This window comes from Fringilla coelebs (genome assembly GCF_963513975.1).
Source record: "Fringilla coelebs genome assembly, chromosome: 3".
NCBI lineage: Eukaryota > Metazoa > Chordata > Aves > Passeriformes > Fringillidae > Fringilla > Fringilla coelebs.
Genome location: NC_140030.1, coordinates 8079004 through 8102423, shown reverse-complemented (window position 1 = coordinate 8102423; position 23420 = coordinate 8079004). Strand labels below are relative to the sequence as shown.

The window sequence follows — 23420 nt, the reverse complement described above, 5'->3', positions numbered from 1 at the left end:
ATACACACTAGTTACCAGCTAGAAGTGATGAGTTCAAAGCAGAGGAGAAAAGAAATCAGGTAACTAGATATGAACAATTAGTCATTTTAGATTTAAAAAATCTCCAAGCGCAGTGAAACTTCATGCTGGCATCCTGTGTCGTCCCACGTGGGCTCACAGCACTGCTCAAGTAATGGATTATCACTCATGGGTTTGTTAAAATGCTGCCTGTCCTGTGGGAAGTGACAGGCATTCTGAACTGGGATTTATCAGTGGTGTCCACAGGCATATGTGCTTCAGAGGCTGACAGCTTCAAGATGTAGTTTATTAAAACTGTGTTTATTTTAAGTTTATGAAGCCCTTGAGTTCATCAAAAATTAAGAGCAAGATGAGAAACCAGGTTTTCCAGTGTACCAGCCAATGTCAGAGGTGATAACTTCCTTCCAAAATTAGAACAGCACTCAGAAGTTTGCAACTTACTTGCTTTCTGTGGTGATTTGCGCCCTGAGTGTTTAGGCTGCTTTTGGCAATGAGGTTTAGCACTCAGCCAGGCGAGGATGCTCCCGCAGGCGACAGCTGACCTGGGTCATCTGCTCTGCACTGGGCTCTGCCAGCCTTCGGTCTGGCTGCACCCAAGTGGCCAAAGAAACAATTCACACACAGTTATTGCAGAGAAGCTGCTTTCAGAGTGGTTTGCCTTCACCTTCTAGTTCAGAGAATCATACAGTGGTTTGGGACCTTTAAAGGTCACGTAAGCCAAGCAATAACCAAGGACATCTTTCACTAATTCAGTTTGCTCAGAGACCTGTCCAACTTGACCTTGGAAGTTTCCAGGGATGGGCCATCTACTGCCTGTCCAGTGTTTCACCATTTGTGTTGAAACGGTGGCTTCATTTTTTAAAACACCATCTTGTCATAACTGAGCCTTAGAGCAATAGGAGTAGCAAGTAAGTAATCATAGAAGGACAGCTGTCAGGTATTCAGGTAAGGCCTAAGCATAATCAGAAACTTAGAATAAGCTGCTTTTTCCTTTGCAGCTTGTTACAATGATTCCAGCCCATTTGCTCGGGGTCCTGGTAGATGAGGACACGAGGAGCTGGTGCTCCGTGGCCACAGCCTCCCCTGGCAGACAGCGCAGCCGCTGCCGGTCCCACGTGTGGCCGGACACAGCACGACACGCGCAGGACACGGCATGAGGCACCCAACAGGAGGGTGTTAGCCAGCCAAAGGCATGTTTGTGTAAGGCAGCAGCACAAACAACCCCACTGCCCAGCTTTTTCCATCACATGGCTACAGCTATTGCTGCTCCTTTAGTCCAAAAAAAAAAAAAATCCTGCAAAAGTGAGTGCTTTATGCAAAGTCGTATTTCTCTTCCTTACCGTAACAGTACAAGTGCCACAGGAGCTAAGGAATCATCCCCTGAGCTTGTTAGAGTCCAGCAAGCATCAACACCATGTGTGCTTAAAAAAATCATCTTAACCATCCAGAGCTGGGTCATCACCCATTGTTCTAATAGAGTTGTACTATTATTTCTTAATAGTACAAAGATACATTAAAGATACTCATGAAGTTAAAAGATGGTATTTATGTTTTCTTGGTGTAAGCAAAGTTCATTAGTTAAGCTGAAGGCATAAAATATATGATAAAACAAGGAGCTCTTTGTTGGGTAATGTATAACATCAATTTACTCCCAAATAACTTAAAATAACACAAAGTCTGAAAAATGGCACCACCATGGTGAATGTCTGGGAATATGAATTGGTGTAATACCTGATCTTCACTACAAGGAAGTGGGAATTTTGGAAATATATTTTGATTTCTCCAGCTCTACAGAAACTATAGTGTCACCAGTATCCCTCCCCTCTAAGAACTAGATGCAGTGCCAGGTACAGTACAGACTAAAGGAAAGAGGAAGTAGAAGGAGCCTTTTGCAAAATGGATCTGGGGTCAATCCATGCATGATCACTGCCAGGATGCCTCTGACAGTCTCAGAGCCTTTTTGTGCTGATTTGTGAGTTCCTAAGGTGTACATCTGAGCTAAGGCAATTGAGATATGTGATGGTGAGTTGTTACAAAGTCACCCCAAAGATCACTGAAACCTGTTTGACCTCAAATAGGACAACAGTTTATTTAAAAGTGCATCAAGCATGCTGAGATATGCAACAGTAGCTGCAGGTATTGAAAGCAGCCAAGTTCTGTGGAGATTTTTAGACCAGTAGCACCTGTCTCAGTTCACTGTGGTATTTCATGATAGTGAGTTGAATGCAGTGTGGCAGACATTTGAAAAGGTCCATCTTTGTCAAAGCATCACATGCCAGCCTAACCCAAGGCAGTACTGGTATCAACCATGGCTCGTGTTTTGTCCCTTCTGAGTGCAGGTGAAGCAGGCAGGACACTGACATCCTGCCTGTGCAGAGATGCAGACTGGGCACTGATAGCAAGTCCATGCAGCTCAGCCCTTGCTCTGGAATTCTAGGAATATGCAGTGAATTCACTCCCAGTTCCCATTTATTCTTTATGCTTCAGCTGTCAGGAGGTGCTGGGACGTGGATGCCTGTGAGCAGTAGGTGTGAACCCAGGCTCACTGACACGCTGCATGCAGATGCTGTGGAAGCCTTTGGACAAGTGTTGGTCACACACATCCACATTTGGGGCAGAGAAGGCCTTCCTCAATGCCCCATCCTCTGCCCCATGTCAATCCTTCCCACATTGGAGTGGCCAGATGTTCCTGCAGCAGTGCACCCCACAGCTGGATGTCCCTGGGAGGCTCACAGAGCTCTCACATTGTATGTTTATAGTAAGCCACATTGCACATCCCCTTCTCCTGTTTTTAGATGTAAAAACAGAAGTCCTACATGAGTAAATGAAACAAGGCTATGTATTTGCAGCATCTGCCTTTCCATTTGCGGACAAGATGTCCTATTTAGCTGTGCTAAAAATGTATTCCATGCCCAGCTTCCTGAGCTTTGTCTTATTTAACAAGATGGCCATATACATGCTGAAGTCAGGGATTCTAAGTAAGCCTAATTACTTGGTCACTGCCTTTTAGTTCACGTTGTGCCTTCATGACAGGGCACTAAATTATACCTTGATACTCTGAACAGTCAGTGTGGAATTAAAAGTTTTTATTAATGTTTTTGGATTGTAAGAAAACCAGTATTTAATTACCATGACTATTAAATTTTTCAATCTGGTGAGAGCCAGAGAACAGAGATCTAAGATCTGTGAGTATTTCTGGTTTCTGTCCAAGTATCTAGTTCCTTGCCATACCATTTACTCCTCCAGTGATATGTCAGACCAAAATGGGACAATCACAGACCTAAGAATGCAAGACCTATCTGGAAAGCAGAACTAGAAGCATCTGCATTTTTACTGCACTGTCCCATGGCTAATTTTGGCTAAAATGAACAATAATAGTAATTTATTTTTTGACTTTACAAGAAAAATCAGATACATGTCTTGGCACTCTCCCACGGCCAATAGTTTGGTATTTTTGTAGGGGAATATGGCTGGCTTTCACCTGAAAGTCCCACAGCAATGAGTGTTTCATCTCATTCTTCAGTGTATTTTTCTTTCCATGGCCAGTTCTTAGTGTTTTTCAACCTACTGAGCTTGAATTTCTACCTCACCTATTTCTCTTCTGCACATGCCATGTGCTCCCTTCAGAATGACTTTTTCCACTCCTCACTGTTTCTCTACCTATTCTCTGCCCTGCAAAATCAGTATTTTTGTGTTGATGTTTATTTAATGTCCTCTTCACTCCTACCTCTCCTTCATCTCCATGGCTGTTCTTTTTCCAACCCTCTGAAACTGAAGTTCACCATCATGGTGCCCATGAATCTGATGCTAAAGGTTCCCTGTGGTGGCAGGTGGAGCCTTCTGCTTTGGCATGGGCCCTGCCCACCACACATACACAAGATGTGGTGTTTGCAAGTGAGGACACTCCACGGTGGGGTCTCCAAGGAGGGTTTGCTCAATGGTCAGTGGGGAAGCCATAGGGCTGGCAGCCAGTTGTGTATCTGGAAGAGATCAGCTCCCAGGAGAGCTCTGAGCCTGCAGGGTGACATCCAAGCCCTCACTGATCATGCAGCAGCTTCACCTGGGCCTCACGAGCTGTGTTCAGGATCAGACCACAGTCTCCTGGTTATCCTACGGCCGTGCCATTCTTGAGTTTGTCTGCAGGGTGTTCAAGGAGGCCCTTACTATCACAAGCAGGCTTAGTTTGCATTAACCAGACTCCTTTCTCCAATCTGCTCCATCAAGTGCATCAACCTCCCCACTGGGCACCCACAGGAGACAATTTGGTTGGGGTTCTGCCTGGACTGGTGGCACTCCCACATTTCTTCCTCCCAATAAAAATGTTTAACTAGCTTGGTTATAATAACCTTTTTCTGTATGAAGTGCTGCTGCCATTCACTGCAGTGCCCCTTCAGTCTTTGATCGAGTGCATTACTGGAAGGCAGTGTAAGATCTTTGATCAATCACAGAAGGGAAAACAGGACTGTGCTACTTGGCCATGTAATGTAGGGAGAGATGTGAGAGCCATGGACACATCCCAAGGGCAGCCTGTCCTCCCTAAGTGAGGAGCACAGCAGCGGGTTAAATCATCAACCCCATGTGAAAGACACCTCTGGCTCAAGGATTGTCATGGAGTGCACTCCTTCCTCCAATGGCCTGTCACAGAATAGAACTGGCTTATCTTCCTGTAGCAACAGAAAAGGAGAAAGATGTTACCATGTTATCCACTTGGAGAGAAGATTACATTTTACCTATTATTTCATTTACATTTATTCCGCCTTCTAATCTCAAGTGTGTTTGCTGACCTGGACAAATCCCATTTAAGATTTTCCAGCCTGAAATGGATTACTATGTCAAACAGCCTCAACACTTAGACTTTGGAGAGGAAAGGAAGCTGCTTCTCTATTTCCATGCTTCCTCTCTCCTCTCTTCCTTTTCTCCAGCAGCCTTTTGAAATACCCAGTGGCTCTGCTGTATCCCACAGAAGCCTCTGACACACAGAAGCTCATGTTTACACCCAGTAGCTCTGTCTACCTCCTCTCCAGCTTGCTGCATTTGACCAAAAAGCCCAACCAGAACATGCTTTTGCAAAATTAGGCTTCCCACCAGCTACCGTGCACTGGGACCATGTTAAGGACTTCAGACAGTGACAGAAATTGGAGTCTCCTGAGAGTTTGCATGAGCATGCCAAGCCCTGAAGAAGACACCACCACAGGAAGAGTGTGGTTTGCACCTGGGATGAAGTAAGGTTAAAGATTGAAGGTGGTCATCCACACCAAAGTATCAGGAATGATGACTTGAGGGTTTCTAAAATCCCAGTATCCATGAACAGTTTCTGTCCCCAGGTTAACAAAAGAAAAAAAAAACCAAAACCCTGCTTCCTCTCTACCTGTTTCTGGAGGGGTGTCCCTCATGTCTTTTTGTTGTATCTTCATCAGTAACAAGAGACTTTTCTATGAACAGCTCCCTTCCTGAAAGAAGCAGCAAAGATTTTTCTGCTTCTGTGTCTCAGACTTACTTGATAACCAATTTATGAAATTAGAGCAAAAGACAAAAGCAGTAAAAAGACAACAGATAGGGATGTATTGAAAAATTGATGAGTATCAAACATGATTGCCTCTTAAAAAAGGAAGAAAAGGAATATCAGACTGTCTGCCTATTCAAAAATGAAAAAAAAAAAGTCACTATAAAAATACCCAAGGGATTTCCCTCTCATTCTTTAACAAAAAGAAATGTGAAGTCAGTGATTCAGTCCCCTGAGAAGTCACTGTTTCTGCCATGAGGGAGCCCCAAATAATTTCCCTGTGAGATTTGGGAGCTGAGGAGATTTTTTTAATGCAAGAGTTTCATTCTCCTTCAAAACAGTGCTAGTCAGAGAAAAAAAAAAACACCCAGGAAGATGTGATAATTAAATATGGAAAATTTCTGGTGAGTGTCTTAAGTGGAAAAAATGTCACATATGCAAGTCTGATTTGGAAAGGGATGCGAGCCGGGTTGTTGGGATAGATAAGCCTTTCTGATGAATTACAGTGGCTTAGTGGCACAGTGAAGAAACTGAATACTCCTTGTTCTATTTTCTGGATGAATTAGTTTCTTGCCATCTGTTCCCAAGGATCAGTGACATTTTCCTAATACAGCCGTGGTTTTTTGACATATGCCTGTAGATACTTGGTGTAGTAGGAGCTCAACTTTAACCCATCACATGGGTTCTGTCTGTTTCCCTGCTGGGTGCTTCACCCCTGTAGGTCCCCCTGGGCACGTGCCAGTGTGAGGTGGGATGAACTGAGCCAGACCACCCCATGGCCATGCTGGGACAGAAGCAGACAGCACAAAACCATTCTTTTCATTCTAGTTTTACCAGCTGAAACTGCAGTTAAGGATACCTCTCTTCTGGAGATGTTCATTAGCTTTTGCTTAACTCCTGTCAAATGAAATCTCTGTTAAATATTGAATGGAATAAGGTAGTTTTACAAGAACCTCAGGGTTACAATACACCAAGCAAGAGGTAAGCAAATCCCAAAATAAAGCTGCCGGATCTGGTTTAAGCCCATCCTTTTCTGTGTTCCTAAAAGGACACAGTCATAATGCTGTAGCTTTGGGAGGAACATATAAACCCCTTTGGTGTTATGTAGAGGCTGGTATCAGAGATGTAAGAGCACAGTAAAGGTGGTATCTCACCTCCTCTCCAGCTTCTGCCTGCAAGTCCCCTTGGGAGGAAGTTGCAGGGGCTGAAACCAGCAGAACTGTGTCCAGTCTGATTCCTTGTTGGAGCTGTGGGGGGATCAACCTTCCCTGAGCACATGAAAATGCAGATTTTGGAAAGGCTTTAACTTATACATAACTACAAATGGAGAATTTTTTGTGTCCCCTGACTCCAGATGGCCTCCCAGGAAATATGCCCTTCACACCCTAAAGGGCTAAGCCACCTGCCTCTTAGAGAACTGGTTGTGAGGCTTAATTTTAACTCAAAGATTGTATTTCCCCATCTTTTGTTCCCAGGCACTACTGACTGGTTCTGCAGAAATGTTGATTAAAAAACTGTATCTCATCAAGACAGACATCATCATGAGAAATTTCAGCCCAACTGGCTCATATTTAATAATGTGCATATGGCGTGCTAGCAGCATAAGGGACAAGCCAACTAATTAGATTAGAATTATTTTATTCAATAATTTATGATTAGTTTTACTAATATTTCTAATAACACCACAGCTAACAAGAATTTTAAAGTGTCCTCAGAAAATCTGATTGAACTTGACGCAGGATGAGAGATTTGCTTAATTTCAAACTCCCAACCTCACACAGTTTGTTGCTAAATTTCAGGACTGCTTAGAGATACACACACATCTGAAAATAGAAATGCAGGTGAATGTATGAGACAGATAAAGGTGAAAAAGAAATCAGGTCTCAGAAAATCTTCTGGAAATGCATGGGTGACATTCCCACAAGCAAAAGCACAATATACAAAACTATCAACTGTTGGATATTTTTAAGGGGGCCTGTGTGCTGTGGGTTTCTGCTATACTTAGCTGCTGCACAGGCATAGGAAGTACCTGAGCTAAAATTTGCATCAGTTCAAAATTCTGAAACAATCTAACATCTTAATTTCATATGTAACTGTGGAACTTTCTTGGTGACTCCATTTGGCTTCATGAGAAGATAATTGTTCTTTACCAGTTTAGAGGGAGGCACATACTGGGGGATGAAGAAGTGATGAACTTTAAAAGTGCCTTTGAGAACTTGGAGAGAGGAGAACAAAACCAGGAAAGGTTTCCTCATTTTTCTTTCCCTAGCCTTGGAGGTTTAGAGAAACGTGACTTATCTATAAATAAGGGGAATGTATAAATAAAAAAACAGTCTCCAAACCTGAGCCTAAAACTGATCTCAGTGTTGCTTTCCATTGACAGATAACAAATATGCTCCTGCAGTCACTCTCAATGGGTTCATCTTTATTCTTGGAGGAGCTTATGCACGAGCAACCACCATCTATGACCCAGAGAAAGGCAATATTAAAGCAGGTCCCAACATGAACCACTCCAGGCAGTTCTGCAGGTGAGAAAAAACATTAAAATGGAATTACCGGTGCCTTAACATTTTCTGTTGATAAATAAGCTACTACAGGTGAAGGGGAGAGGGGAAGGGAGGTGTGAACCATTTGGGGTTTTTCCTCATCTCCTTTCTGTACGTGCTCTGGCACACAGCATTTCCCAAAGTGTACATTCAGCACTCTGTTATGGGTCACGCGTCTCCTCACATCCAGGCACGATGGATCATGGGGTGGGATGTGAGTTGGGCTCCTCCAGTGATTACAGGAATGCTGTTCTCAGTTTGCCATGTGCAACTAGAGGATGATAAATACCCACTGTAGGAGAGACCACCATAATGTGGAATGTTTTTGCTAACCAGCTAAAAGATCCTTGAAAGGAAAAATAATCCTGAGTAAGCACTACACCCAGATATTAATTACTATTATTTATTAGGTGCTTGTGATTGCTTTTCGGGCTCCCTTCCCCAGTCGTGCTCACAAGTTGAACAAATTTCACCAATTGTGTGACAGAAATAAAACTTGGCAGCCATTGGAGGTACTGGCAGCACTTAAAGGCCTTTTAAATAGTTTTACATGGCTGCTGCTGAAAGACAGGCTTGTTCAGCACTGTGCACAGCCAGCCCTTCCCAGAGCAGATTCCCAAGCTGGGGAAGGGCTGAGCTGCCGGTTTCCCTGGAAAAGCCACAGCTGCTCTCTAGACACTGCCACAGGCACCAGGTGAGGGTTTGTTATCCATGTCTGATGCAGCAGCACCCTGAGGCACTGAGCCAAGCCAGGGTGGAGGGGCTGTACCAGGCACTGTCCTGACAAAACACTGGCTGGGGTGGGAGGAAGAGCAGCAATGGGCAGCAGCAGGGTCCACAGCAGACCCACTTTTTCTAAATATTCAGCCAACTGCACCTTGCTCCAGGGGTGTTCCTGGCCCCCATCCTCCATGTTTTAACTTGGATTTAGCTTTTCACTTCAATACACATGAGAAAATGCCTTTTAAGAAATCATGCTCCGTTTTTCTCTTTTTGCTGTTTTTTTTTCTCATTTTCACCTTTTTCCCTTCCTTTTATTAATTTAAGGGGCCCCCTCTCTTGGCTGTTGGAGCAGATATTGCTGTAAGCAGAGGGGTCAGAGCACCAGCTCTGTCCCAAGCCAGCTCCATCCCAGTGGCTGCTGCCCTGTTCCCCTGCTCTAAGGAAACATCCTCCCAGTCCCTCCACTCCAGCAGCAGGCAAAACAGGACAAGGAGTGCAGTGCTCAGGCAGCATATAATGATATTTTTCTCCTGAAAACCAGAAATAACAGGCACAATACCACTCAGTATTAGAGCCCTAAGCTGTAAAATGAAACACGAGGGATTTGGACACTTGGTATGTTCCTGCATCTTCCCATCCATCATAGAGAGGGATGAGCTGCTCTTTGAACATCTTAGGTTTGTAAAAAGTAACAAGAATCTGTTAAATATACGAGAGAAATTGCATGGCTGATTTCAGCTGTTGGCTGAGCACCTCACCTGAAAACTTGCCAGGGTTTCTAACATGAAGGGATGCTTTCCTCTGCACCCTGTAGAACAGAATGACCAAGGGAAGTGAACCAGTGACCTAAATATTCCCTAGTGCTTAGGCACCATAATAATGGGCTTTGTTTAAGTAGAATTTGACACTCATCCATAAAAAGTAACTTCAAGCTTTTAAATGACATTTTTTTCTAATGCCTAAAGCAATGGTGGTCAGGAAACCTACATTAATAGTGGAATGGTCACTAAAAAAAATACATAAAATTGGAAGCAAAAATGCACCATTTCAAAGATTCTTGGATGCACTGGGGAACAGTCAAGGGAAAATATTTCAGCCTAAAGACATGTAAAGCTTGTGACAAAACTTAAATAAATCAGTGTGTGTGGAAATAGGGAAGATGGGTGATCAGCAGTAACAAATAGGTTTAAAAACTGCTGCTGCTATAGGAGGCTGAGGGGACCAGTGCTGAGGGCTGATGGGAGTAAAAAGAAAGGCACTTAAAAACTTTGGGGACAAAATTTGTAATTTGAATCAGTTATAAAACCACTGCTGGTCAGACTGATTAGGTAGCAAAGTAACATACAGACCAATTGGGTAGGTGTTTCTCACCTGTATTTGGAAGTGAACAAGGAGGTTTGGTTCTGTGTTCTGCTGTGAGGGACCAAAAGCAGTTACTGTTGGCAGCAAGGAAAGATGGGAACTCTGAAATTATATTCTCAGATCCAGCAATGCAGCTGTCTTAGACACAGGTGTCTTTAGAGACTTCATTGAGAAGCTGATTGAACCACTAATGTTGATTTTTAATAACTTTTCAAGTTGAGGATGGATCAGGGCACTGCCAGAGTGTTTCTGTACTTTGAAAAGGTGAAAAGGAGAATTTCAGTGCAGCGATTAATTTTGCAAAGTACCAGCATCAAGGTAAGTGGTCTCACTTAGCCTCATGTTGGTCCTCTGCAAAATACCAGAGTGGTTAATTTGGGATTTCATCAACAAATAACTAGATGCTAATAAAATAATGAAGATCAATCAATGGAAAATGAAGCTTGTTAAACCACACTGTTATCACAGACTCATTTAGGTTTGAAAAGACCTCTAAGGTCCTCGAATCCAGCCGTGAATCTGACACTGACTTGGGTCCACCAGAGGTATTGGGAAGCCTGGTTCTTTGTTTTGGTTTGTAATACAACACTCCTGGCTGCTAAAGACAACTGTGGTGCTGTAATATAGTGCAATTTCTCCAAGGTATTTGGCTGGCATTTTATGGAATTAACAGGGCACATGGTGGAGAGATTAAATCTGCTTCACTGACAGATCTCAAAATGTAGTTGTTAATGAGAAGGTATCATTCAGCAAGGCCACTGGCAGCAAGCATTTCTTCTTCTCCAATGCTATTTAATACATCTATCAACAATCCAGGTAATAGAAAATCTCTCCTGATAAGGCTGCAGGGGGCTTAACACTTACTGGGTACAAAATATTACAGAAGGAGCTCTTTTATCATTTCCCTGAATATCTCAGTTGAACTGTCTCAAGCCAGCAGTGGTATTTTAAATACAAAGTAAGACACAGAGCAAGCACACTCATAGCAGCCCTGCTCCCTTAGAAAGCCAGGCTCTCAGAGGAGGACATAAACAAGATCACTCAGAGCAGCACAACATGAGCTCGCATCACAATGCTCTGGATAAAAGGTCAGTGCAATATTGGGGACATAAAACATGCCCCAACACCAAAATGAAAACAAGCTGAAGCTGGGTGGAGCGAGTGCTGCCACATACGACGCTGGGAGACGAGTGCGGGTCCTGGGTCCTGCATCAACATGTGGAAATATCAGCAGAAGTTCAAAGGGAAGCTGCCAAAATGACCCCAGATTGCAAATCAAACCTTTGACATGAAGCTCAAGGAGTTTATCAAAGAAAGGCTGAGAGGGGACTTGATCACTGGGAGCAAATGGAGAAGCTTTCAGTCTCACAGACAAAGGTGTAGCAGGTCACAAGGGCTGGAAAGTCAGGCTACACATCTCGTAAGTGAAGCACTTTTCCAACAGCAAGGATAATTAAACAGAGAAGCAGCAAGGGAGGGGCTGAACTCACCAACACTCGCTGTTTTTAAGAGGAGATTAGATACATTTCCAGGAGAGTTGCTGCCTGGGGAAATGTCCATGGCCTGCGTATACACAAGCTCAGATTAACTAAGCACAGAGGTCCCTTCTGACCTTAGCCTGTGAATCTATAAATTCCTCATTCCACTCATTAGCATGGATCACAAAAAGCATGGTTTAAAAGCAGCAACATAAACAACTTAAAAATTAACTGCATGCTATTGATCTCCTCTCACCAGGAATCACTCAATACTGAATTTGCTGGGAAAAATCTTGACCGCATCACTTTTATTTTTATCTGCTTTGTTTCTACATGTTAGTGATGAGGGAGCATGATAGCCTCGAGCGGAGGGAAAAGAAATGTGTGTGACATTCCCTGCCTGTGAAAAATTAAAGGTCCATTCAAATGGTTTTAATATCAAGTTAAATTACTTTTAATGAAAAATGAAAAATAAATGGTTCGGGTCTCCAGCTCACAATCAACAGAAGAGCAAATTGAGGATCATTTTCAGATTAAGCCCAGCCTGATGGAAGTCAATAAGAAATTCATGCTGATGTAGAATTAACCCTTTGAAAGATGGTGCTAAATGGGAAAAGAGCTATAATAGGCCTGAAGCATTTTAAAATTCACTGAGATGTTGAACACCTTCCACACAAAAGGTGAGGGAAATATTTGGCATTTCCCAAACATCAGGCAAGTGTGAGCTTTTTGCCACACGCCCTTTCTCAGTTTGGCAGCCCCCGTTTATTTGCAGGATCTTGAGATGGTGGACAGCAGCCAACAGGAATGAAAAGCCAGGATGAGATGATGACACCTCACTCTGCCAGACACCTCCCTCCAAAAAGACTTGCAGATATCCCTCCCCTTCAGCATGGCTTTGCAGGTGGGAGTTCTCCCTTCCTGCAGTGCCCTTCAAGGGTTTATTTTTCCACAAGTGAAAAGAATACCAAATGCATTCCTGTGCATGATTAAAAATTCCATATTCTGCTTGCTTAGAATGCAGGCAGCGTGCAAACAGGCGTGTGCTACAGAGAGCCTCCACGGGGCAACAGCGGCAGCATGGTGGTGCCAGCAATAATTCCAGAGAAGCTAATTTAGTACCAGCAATTCCCAACAGACACCAGAAAAGCATTTTCTTCCTCCTCCTCTGACTGCTAACCAGTAAGATTTATTAGATGGTTCTGCTGAATGGAAATCTTTAATAAAACTTTGACTCAGGCTGAACAGCACAAAACCAGGGTCAGTGTGGGGATTATTTTACACATACATACACCCCCCACCTCTTCTTTTCAAGTAAGGACTTGTTTCTGAGCAGCAAAGCATGGTGCTTCCTGTAATGACCTGCCCGGCATTGCTGACCTACAGCACCAGCTACAGACTCCCCAGGCTGGCTCCTTTCTGCCTTGCAAAGCTCATGGTAATTCCAGGCACTGGAAGGGATTGCAGCACAGCTTGTTTGGATAGATGCAACTATTATGGAACAGGTTTCCTCAATGGCCATGGGCTTCCCGAACCTACAGGCAGGAAAGTTGGTGTGCTCAGCCAGCAGCATTTGCAGCTGGAGGTGTTTGTAGTCCAGAAGGGAAAACCAAAACCTCCCAGCCTATCTGGAAGGAGACATAGGTGTGGGGCTCTGCTCCACAGACAGCAGTGAGAGCCTGCTGCACCAGACTAACTTACCAGGCAGTAATTTCTGTAGGAGCTGATGACATGAAGGATTGTGGTGGGCATTAAAGCATAACTGATATAGACAGAGCACCCAGGCCATTACTGATGTGCTGTGGACTGTGGAGTAAAACACTGCTGGTTTTCAGCAACAAGTAACGGTGCCACGTGATGGTTTTGGATCATTAGCAAGGGAAAGTGCTTGTGGAGTAGGGGAGAATATAACTGGAGCTCGGCCAGAACACCCACACTAATAATCCTGCTCCAGGAAGGGGCATGATATCCTCCTAATTGACCATGACTAATCTGGACCCTCATTTATCCATCTCATTGTAAAGAGAGATGGACACAGCGTGACACGGCCACCCGAGCTCCAGCCTTCTGCGACACAACAACCTGGCTGCCAGCACTGGGGGCTGTCAGCACTGCCACCAAGCAGGGGACAGTGCCTTGGCTCCCTGACTGCCACCACCCACAGACACAGGGCCAGCAATGCCTTTTGCTCCAGTGCCTCAAACCACCGTGCAGGTGTCTCAGAAAGGTCCCAGGTTTAACAGAAAGCCTAAGGAGCACTTGCAGCTCTGCCTGGCACTGCCCAGAGCCACACCCTACAGGGGCTGGGACCCTGGAGGCTTCCCTGGTCCCAACACCAGCTCCATCCAGTTGATGAGCATCCTGGAATTACAGAATATCCTCAGTTGGAAGGCATGCACAAGGATCATCAAGTCCAGCATCATTCAGTTCCACCTCCAGTACAGCCCTCCTGAAATCTTAGGTCAGGAAGGAAATTCATCCACTAATAAATGCAGGGATTTTTTTTTTTTCCTTCTTTTAAGCAGATCCTGTGTTGACCTAACTGATAATACTCAATAATGTTCATGGAACTGCTTGAAATAAATGTGTCCTTCTGCATGCATAGCCAGAAGTGAGGAGGGAGAAGAACGTTGTTTGAGGCCTCAGTAGATACTAAGCTGCAGGCAGTCAAAACAATACATTAATTTAGCCATTTCAAATCTTTTGCAACCCTGAGAGTTAAAAGACAGAATTTTTAACAACTATGTGTTAACAGTTCCTGATGAAGCTGATGTGATATTTAGGAATGAGCAGGAAATTTTAAAGCAGTAATAAAAGCAATATTTTTTGTAGTCCCACTGCTTGATGATATGTCCAGCATGGCATTGGGAGAGATAAGTGCTGGAGCAAGAGCACCCAGACATTCACCTCTCAAACATACAGAAAAAACACAATGATCCTCTCCTTCCAAATCTTACTGCCCATCAGGAGACTTCCATCTTCTCACTCTACTCAGCTCTTGTCCAGCAGCACTTCAGTTCCCACAGTTCAAAAAAGACACAGATAGATTGGAGAGGGTCCAGAGGAGGGTTGTGAAGATGTTCAAAGGGCTAGAGAGCCTGCCCGATGAGGGAAGACTGAAACTCTTTTCTCCCTGGAAAGAGATGGCTCAGGGGACCCTCACAGAGTATTGCAGCACTAAAAGAGCAGCCACAAGGAGGATGGAAGCTCTCTATTGACAAGGAGCCACGGGGAGAGGACAATGGGGCAAGAGGTAAAAGCTGCACAAAGAGAGGCTTCATCATGATGCAAGAATTTCTTGTAGTGAGATCAGTCATTCACTGGAACAACCTCCCCAGGGATGCGGTGGAGTCCCCATCACCAAAGGTTTTCAGGATGTGATTGGACAGGTTGCAAGATAATCTCATGTGGTGCCCCTTTCCCACAAAGGTTGGAGGAGATGATCTTTCAAGGTCCCTTCCTGCCTGGGCTGTTCTTGGATTTTTTGGTTCAGTTGTCTGTCAAGAGAGCTGTCAGAGAGGGACCTTCTCTGCCCCTTGATCGGCCTGGGCAAGGACTGAGAGGTGGATAGACAGGGAAGAGATGTAAAGAGTGTTTAGATTACACAAGCACACCAGTCAGGTCCCCACCAGCCCTTGGCACACCTCAGCCTCATTGGGATTTTCCTGGGAGTGTGATCCAGAGCTTCATGGAGGTCAGCAGATGGATGAGCCATGTCAGTGTGAGGGGACAGTCACAGTATGATCCTCTGACACTGAGCATTGCTTGGGAAATGAGGAATGCCCAGGCACCTCAGGAGAATCAGTCACAGGGCAGGAGAAGCCTCTCTAGTGAACAGCAGTAATTACCTGCAGAGTAGAAAGCTGGGTCATTCATTAGCCTGCATGGTAATAATTTGCTGTAACTCATTTTTTTGGAAGGAGTGGCTAAAGTGATCTGGATTTGGATGCCTGCTACCTTCTCCCCAGGCATTCTGCTGGAGAGGTGGAGGTCTGGCTGCTCCCCAGCCAGGGAAGTCACTGCCCCAAAGCCATCAGGGTTTGTGTCCCTGCAGCAAGGCTCTCTGGCACAGAGCTTCCTTCCTTCCTTCCTTCCTTCCTTCCTTCCTTCCCAGGCTCTGACAGCCTGTAATCATTTTATCTCTCTGGATTAATGGCACCAAGCAATAAACTCGCATCCTAATTATTGTAATTATTTCTTTCTTTGTATGTCAGCCTTGGTAACGATGTTTTTACAGCTGATGGGATGGAGGGGAGGGGAGAAACGAAATATTGTCACAGTAAAGAAGAAAGAGCAATGAGCATACTCCTTTCCACTCACTTTTCTTAAGGTTTTAGAACCCACTTGAGTTTTCTGTTCTCTCAGATCCCAGAATTTAGCAGTGATTGTCCTAATACTACAAAGTAGCAGCAATTTAGGATTAAATTCCTAATTATCTTAAGCACCTACCTGCCACTTTAGCCCCAGAGATGGCTGAATGTCTCCAAAGTTCCCTGTTCATGAGGACCCACTGTGTGCTCAGAACTATTCATGGCAGGAGAAGCTCAGTGCTCTGCTTAACCTCAGGCATGACTCACAAGCATTATGCCAGTCTTATCTATGGGAATTGTATACACAGGGAGCAGAAGTTGCTCTAATCACCATTTAAAATTCATACAGTTTTCCAGAGGGTGGAATTCACCATCCATTTCTTCCCCACTGTATTAGCACCATGATGGGAAGGTACAGGATTGAGCTGGGCAGGAATTGTTCCAAGGGCTGTAGCCCAGGTTCCTGAGAACAAGGGCAGCGCCTGCCCACTCGCTGTAACCCCAAATCCAGGGCATGGGCTGGGGAGGAGCCCAGACCCAGATCATTTTGAGAAGGTTTTCTTGGCTGCTCAGCTCTGTGGTGGCAGCAGCTCTAGCTCAGAGTAGCTCCTCCTAAACATGCCACAGAGAAGATTTCACTAGAAGGGATGTGGGTGGCTCAGATGAGACACAAGAATTTGTAAAGCACCCATGTCCCTGGTTAGAGACCTAACGTGAGATGCCTGAGGGAGCACCAGCATGTAGGGCCAGATTTCAGCTGTGCAGCACAGAGCCAGCAAGGAAGGGCTGCTGGCTGCTTGGCTCCTGTTCCTATGGTCATCTGTAGAGTTTTCCCTCTGGTAATGACTCCGTGCAGAGGAATTTCATCAGTTCGTGGACAGTGAGGGGTAGACCAGCCTTGTACATCAGTGTGACTGAGGACTGAGATCCTCTCTATATTGGTGTGAGGTGCTGCTATCTACACCAGCATGTCTACACCAGGAAATCAAAACTAAGGCCATTCATGGAGAGCAGACCTTGATCATCAGCACTGATGGAACCAGCCCCAGTCTCTGTGCTCCACACTAATACTTGTTTTAATTGCCCGTTATTGATAGGTTCTTCAGACAGATCTTTTTTGGGGATCTTTTGGAGTTTGTTTCATTTTTCCCACTTAACCCAACAAAACTGATAACCCATTTAATTTTAATTCCCTTTTTTGCATCAAGCATTGTGTAGGAGTACTGTTTTAATTAGCAATCAGCATTTCACTAGAGAACCAAAGCAGCAGAGTTGCTTTGTACCACAGTCCATCTCTGACATTAGACCTTCTTCCACATTCCAAAGCATATCCCAAACAAATAAGTTTCCATCTTCTTCAGCTTCACAATCCAGGAAAAAAAAAAAAAGTTAAACAAAACCAGCAACCACTGCCCAAGAGCCTCATCTCTCAGTTCTCATTCTGTTTGTTTCAACAGCCCCTCCACCACATCAGGAGCATGGGGTGGGGCAATCCTTCCCCCTCCTCAGGCCACATTTTGCAAGCTGAAATTCCCAGCCTGCCTAAAGAATAACTTTTTCCTGTCCAGAGGTGGGCTTGCCACCCCTCAGCAAATATCCTAAGTCCAAAACTGTTGTTTAATTTGCACATTTCTCTGATTTACTGGGTTGGCCAGTCCTGCCACCTCTGCCTCCTCCTGGGCATAGGGACTGAGCCTTGGCAGGAGTTCCTGCCAGGCAGTGCCTCTCTGCCACCAGCTCTAGCTCCTTTGGAGGTGAGCTCCTTCTCTTTCAAAGCCATCTTTCAGGATGTCGCTTACTTTACTCAAGTCCTTATTCTTCCCTCTTTCTCCCTGACGTTTGAAAAATAATTACCCGTGGTTCAGTAAGTTCATTAGCAAACTCCCTCAGGAGCCTGGGCTATGCATCATCCAGCCCTGCTGATTTGTGGATAGGCTCTAATCAAATGTTTCAAGTCTCCCTCTCCTTCCTCCTCCTTTCAGATTAACAGTTATTTTGACAAGATTCTCATTATTTCCTATTTCCTGGCGGTACCCAGGGACTAGGCTTATTTGAGTCCTCACTGTTGTCATTGTGAGTTTATTTTTAACCTCAGGCTCTGCTTCTCCACAAGGACATCAGAGTCTTGTATTCTTCAGAAGCACGTGGCATTGTCGGTGCCATTTTAGTCTCAGTTCATCCCGTGTCTTCCAGCGCTCTCTGGCTTTTGCCTTTATCACTTTTTATCTTTCCTCTTCCCAGTATTTCAAAATTAGCCAGACAAAATTACTTTGTTTTTACCAAGACTAGAAGTTCACCAAACTTTTCCACCTTGTTAGATCTAGGCCACCTTTTTGGTTGCAATTAGTTTCTCATCTTCCCCTCCTGTTCTCCCTGCTATCCTTTGCCAGGTACATACTCCAAGTCCCCTTTTCCTTCCCAATGCAATCATTCACCAGCTGCTCTCCAAATGGACCCAGCCGCCAGAAAAACCACTGCTAATCCTCCAAATTAACATCTTTAAATCTGAAAGGCAAATTTGGGCTTCCTGGCAGATGAAAAGCCCCAGTTTTGGGTTCCCCCCACGCAGTGCAAAGGCAGCACGGAGCACGCGGCAGGCCGTGCATTGGCTTTTCCCCCCCAGCTGCCTCTGCCATTCCCAAATGCACACTCGGCAGCCCAGCCCCATCTTCATCAGCCCAAAGCAGTGTCCTGCTGTGTGCACCACTGCTCAAGAGGCCAAGGCACAAAGTGGAAGGAAGAGGAAGAGATGAGACCAAGGGACAGTTTTTCTTTCAAATACCTTCCACACCTGTGCATCTTCCCTCTTACCAGGAGCCTATGGACCATGGGATTAGCCCGGCCCCATTATTCCTGATTTACACGAGGTATCTGAAGTCCAACACTTTCACTTTAGGAAAGCAGTAAGGAAAGTCTTTTGTCTTCTTTAGATGCCAACAAAGAGCTGCCCTGTCATTCCCTCAGCCACACAGCCCCGGCCATCAGATCTGTGTGCCCCAAATTCACTTTCCCGTGGACAGCTCTGGGGTGCACAAGGACAAAATCAGCAGGATCTCCAGAACCCCATTGTAGGACACCACCATGGAAGGGGCTGAAGAAACAGAACACACTTGAAGATTTTTACCCCCCATTTTGTAGCATCCATTAACAATTAAAGAAGTAACTTGAAGAAAGACCTTATTCCAGGCTGAGGTGGTGGGAACCCCAAATTGGATTGGTTTTGCATGTGCAAAGTATTACAGGGACACAGCATCCTGCTGCTTTTGCTGCAGATCCCATGTGTGGGCTGGAGAAGGATCTTACTTGGACTTCTCTCTGTTGTTTATGTTAGAGATAACAGTTACCTACCTGGCAGGAACACAAAAAGGATTAATTTGGGGGGGAGAGGAAGGGAGAGAGAAGAGAAATGCCCACACAGCTTTATACAGATAAGAACAAAAGGTGTCTTCATTGTTTACTCTTTGTTATAAAAGACTGGGTTTGTTTTAAGCCTAAAAAGAAAATTGCTCAGTAAGACAACTAACTAACTTTTTCTTTTTTTGAAAAACACAGTGCTGTGGTTCTGGATGGAAAAATCTATGCTACTGGTGGGATTGTCAGCAGTGAAGGACCTGCCTTGGGAAACATGGAAGCCTATGACCCTAAAACAAACACATGGACACTTCTACCAAATATGCCCTGCCCTGTTTTCCGACACGGCTGCGTAGCAATCAAGAAGTACATTCAGAGCGGCTGATGTTCCCAGGAGTCGGATGGAGAACTGTTTGTACCTGCTGAAAGCAGGCAAGAAGAATACTGTTACTTAAGGAACAAAAGAAGCAAAGCCAGCCAGTGAACATATTGCTCTAAAGTCTTGAATAGTGTCTACATTGAATGTAGAAAAATCATCCTCACCTTTTGGTGAACAAGGAGCAGAGAGCTCCGTGCTATGTAAGATATTGTAACTTAATAATGCAAGGGTGTCACTAGATGTTATAGTGGCACTTGTTCTGGACATCGGCTTTTGGTCAACCCAGGTGCAATAGAATTTCTCATATTTTTTAAGCTGGGGAAGAGAGGAAAAAAATAATCTGCATTTTACTTTAGAGCTCAAGCTTGATTCTTGAAATAACCATGCAGATTAGTTTTACTATTACACTTTAGGCATCAGTCTATTTGAAAGGTCAAAGTGTCCTTACCACTTTGATTCCTACATTTGTTTCTAATACATGCTTTTCAATACCAATGACTGAGAGAAATTTTGTGTGACAGATGGCTTATGTTGATGTCAGTCTTCCATCAGATCAAACAAATATTTCAGTTCTCTAGAGAAGAGCCCAAAAGCAGGGTGAGGTGGGGACTAGGGAGAAGAAGAATAGCCACTGGTAATAAATTCCATGTAAAATGATAAAAACAAAAGGTCTGTTGGGCTGGATGAGTTTCTGCTCCTGGTGATTTTCGTGTGAGCACATGTGGCTGTGCCCACGGTGGGGGGCGGAAGGCTTCTAAACCTTTTCCTCTGGGTTTCTGCTGATACACTTGGCAGTGCTGAATTCCCTCAGTGCAAAATGGAAACAGTTTGGATTCCAGAGGCATTCTCCTGATAAACCCACTCTTCACTTCTGGCTGAAATCACAGCAGAATGCACAGCAGAGTGTGGGCTTGCCACGTGTTCCTCAAACACAGAAGATGCCTCCTGTGGCTGCGCACTCGGTTTTGGCTGTCAACCAAAATTCCTTACGTCGGGATACACGCCACTACCTTTTATGTAAAGGCTGAGAAGTTTTTTATTTTACTTTATTTTTCAAGTTCCTTCCCTAGGTGTGGAAGCCTTATACTTCTTATTTACAGATTTTAAACACTTGAGTTTAAAGCCCATGGTAGAAAAATGCATAGACTTAAGCCCAGTGTAAGAGACTTCAAATTATTACTATGTAGAGTTGTACGTATATGCACAGCACAGGGGTTATATTTTTATATATATTAAAATATTGTCTATCCAGAGAGCATTGTGACGTGGAAATTCTTTATAAATTTATACATAAAAGGAACAAATGGGAGATGGACTGGGTAACTTAGAGGGGGCAGGGGAAAGAATCTTAAAATTCAGCAGTAGAAAGTAACCCCAAGCTAAGGATTGTCTGGTTTCCTTCCAAGTAGAGGGAAAAAAGTTGCCATACTTGCCTTTGCAGACTCAAATCCCAAATGCCATACCAGTAATTCAAGAAGGAGAGTCCTGTACAGGGTGTGGGTGAGATCTTGCATTCAATATCTAGTTGAATTTCATACCAAATACAATAGCCTTTTTATATGAAGGGAGGTCTGCCTACAGCTTTGGGGAAATCAATGCAGATGTTTAGCTAATCATCTTATTTTATTAATAACCATTTATAAAATAAAATTTAAAAAAAAAAAAAACAAAGACATTTGTATCTTGCAGTATTTAAAGAAAATGTGCTCGAGTCAGCTGAGTCAAGCTGTAGGGTGACTCAAGCCTCTCATTTTGACAGTGAGGTTCCAGCCTTTGTTATGCAGTTGTTCTATTTATTCTTTAAAGAAAAGAAAAATAATAAGCACAACAAAATTATATACTAGTATGTCATTTAAAGTATTTATGTCAAACAGGGTGCAAGTGTGAACCTAAAGATTGGAGCACAAGTTTCTAACTGCCTGGGGCAGGACTAATTTTAGTGTTGGTGTGTGTCTACCTCCAAAGGAGGTGCTACCTGTCAACAAGACTGAAACACATTCGACATTTTCAATTTAGCTTATTTCTTCATTTCTCACACTGGAACAAAACTGGCTATTTCTGTGAATAATATTAAAAACAGGGTTATCTGTAATGGTATTGTATATAGTTTATGTTTACTGTTAAGTTCTTGTTATATTATAATAAATATATTTATAGATCTAGATTCAGCATCCAGATTGGATTAATTTTGTCATGATTGATCAAGGAAAAACACTGCACAAATGGGGACTTCATGTTTCAACCCAGCCAGGTATGAAAATGTATACATTCCATCTAGTTTCTCTTGCAAATCCAAAAATTTATTATTAATACTCAAACACTCAGAAGCTTCCAAAGTGCGTCCATTCTCATTTCAGAAAAAATCTCTTAGAAGTGATTTTAGATTTTATTCAGAAGGACTGTTTTTTGTTCATCTATTTTCCCAAATGTACTAATAAGTAAAGAACAGAAGGGCTCAAGATAGTTTAGGAAACGATCTTGAAGAAAACCCCTGATAAACATTTTTTTTTTTTTTTTTTAATGAAAGCAAAAATTTGTGCTGCACTGCTGCTGCAATGTCTAAAAGATGAAAGCTGCATTTGCCCTATGGTCAAAATTCCTTCATATCCAGTGTGGGAGCTCTGTACCTCACTGGATACATCGTTCAGGGAGCAATTCCATGCAACTGTTCATGGCTTCTTTGATGTTTCATTAGGGTGTCATCTGGTAGTTGTAAAACTGGATCTGGAACAAAGATGAGCCAAATATAACCAGTCTCAAATACCACCACAGTGGAACATTTCAGCCGGATCTGAGGAGGTAATTTCTGTTCTGCACATTAACAGAAAGAGCCTAACATTTATTGAAATTGTCTCCAGTTCTTACAGAGTATTTAAGAGCGTGAACTACAGTTTTTAAACATTTTAGTTTAGGCTTAGTGGCTGAGGTTGAACAGCCTGTGAAGATTACTAAAAGCCTTGCAATTCAATACTACAAAACCATGCTGCAATAATCCAGACCAAGTGGGGTGAGTTGCCAACCTTTCATCAAGGCTCTGCACGGATCTCTTACTCAGCACTAGTCAATAATACTTGGTAGGATGAACAAGACACAGACTATTTACTTTACTTGTATGTGGAAATTATTTCAGTACCCTTCTGGGAAGCTGGCTAAGTGCTTATGCCAAATGAATCATAGGCACATATCTGCTCAGAGATTTTTCTTCTTAAAAGCTTTAAGAAATTCAGGGGGACAGGCTGGCTCAACAGCCTCTTTGTCTCGCTGGTGTGACTCTCCCCTGGCCCACCTGGGAAGGACAGTGATCTCCAAAGGGGCTGCTCACTGCGTTCAGGTAATCACCCACCCCTGACAATTTACACAAGTCATCCCCCTTTCTCCTGTTGTTTCATCTAGCTGCAAACACACTGTACTAATAAAACCTCAGCAACCCCATCTTTTAATTAACTGCAGGTAGGTGTTAAGGCTGAGCTTAGCACAGTGTAACTGCAGCAGCTAATTAAGAGCACTGGGTACACTCCAGCTTGCCCTTGGAGGGGTGCAGATGAACCGAGCCAGCCCGAGCCCCGCGTTCTGCAGCTGCAGGGATTAGCCAGGAGAGCAGCTGCTCCCACCCAGCTCCACCAGCACAAATCTGTTTAATCAGCAGAGGTGGAACTGGCACACGTGGCTTTAGGTACTCGACCACCGTCCCGGCTTCTCGTGAAGAATTTGTCTGGAAAAAAGGGAAGGGATCTCAAAGCTTTTCTCTGC

General features: G+C 43.9%; 1 protein-coding gene across 2 annotated transcripts in view; it reads left to right on the top strand.

Annotated features, from left to right (window-relative positions):
* KLHL29 (kelch like family member 29) overlaps positions 1 to 21717 on the top strand; it is a 388615-nt gene extending 366898 nt beyond the window's left edge. For both annotated transcript variants that reach the window (XM_084202459.1, XM_084202460.1), the window contains 2 exons: positions 7905 to 8049; positions 19493 to 21717. In XM_084202459.1, the coding sequence (XP_084058585.1) occupies positions 7905 to 8049; positions 19493 to 19676 (329 nt within the window). In that variant the 3' untranslated portion in view covers positions 19677 to 21717. The remainder of the gene's footprint in view (positions 1 to 7904; positions 8050 to 19492) is intronic.
* Positions 21718 to 23420: the final 1703 nt, after the last annotated feature.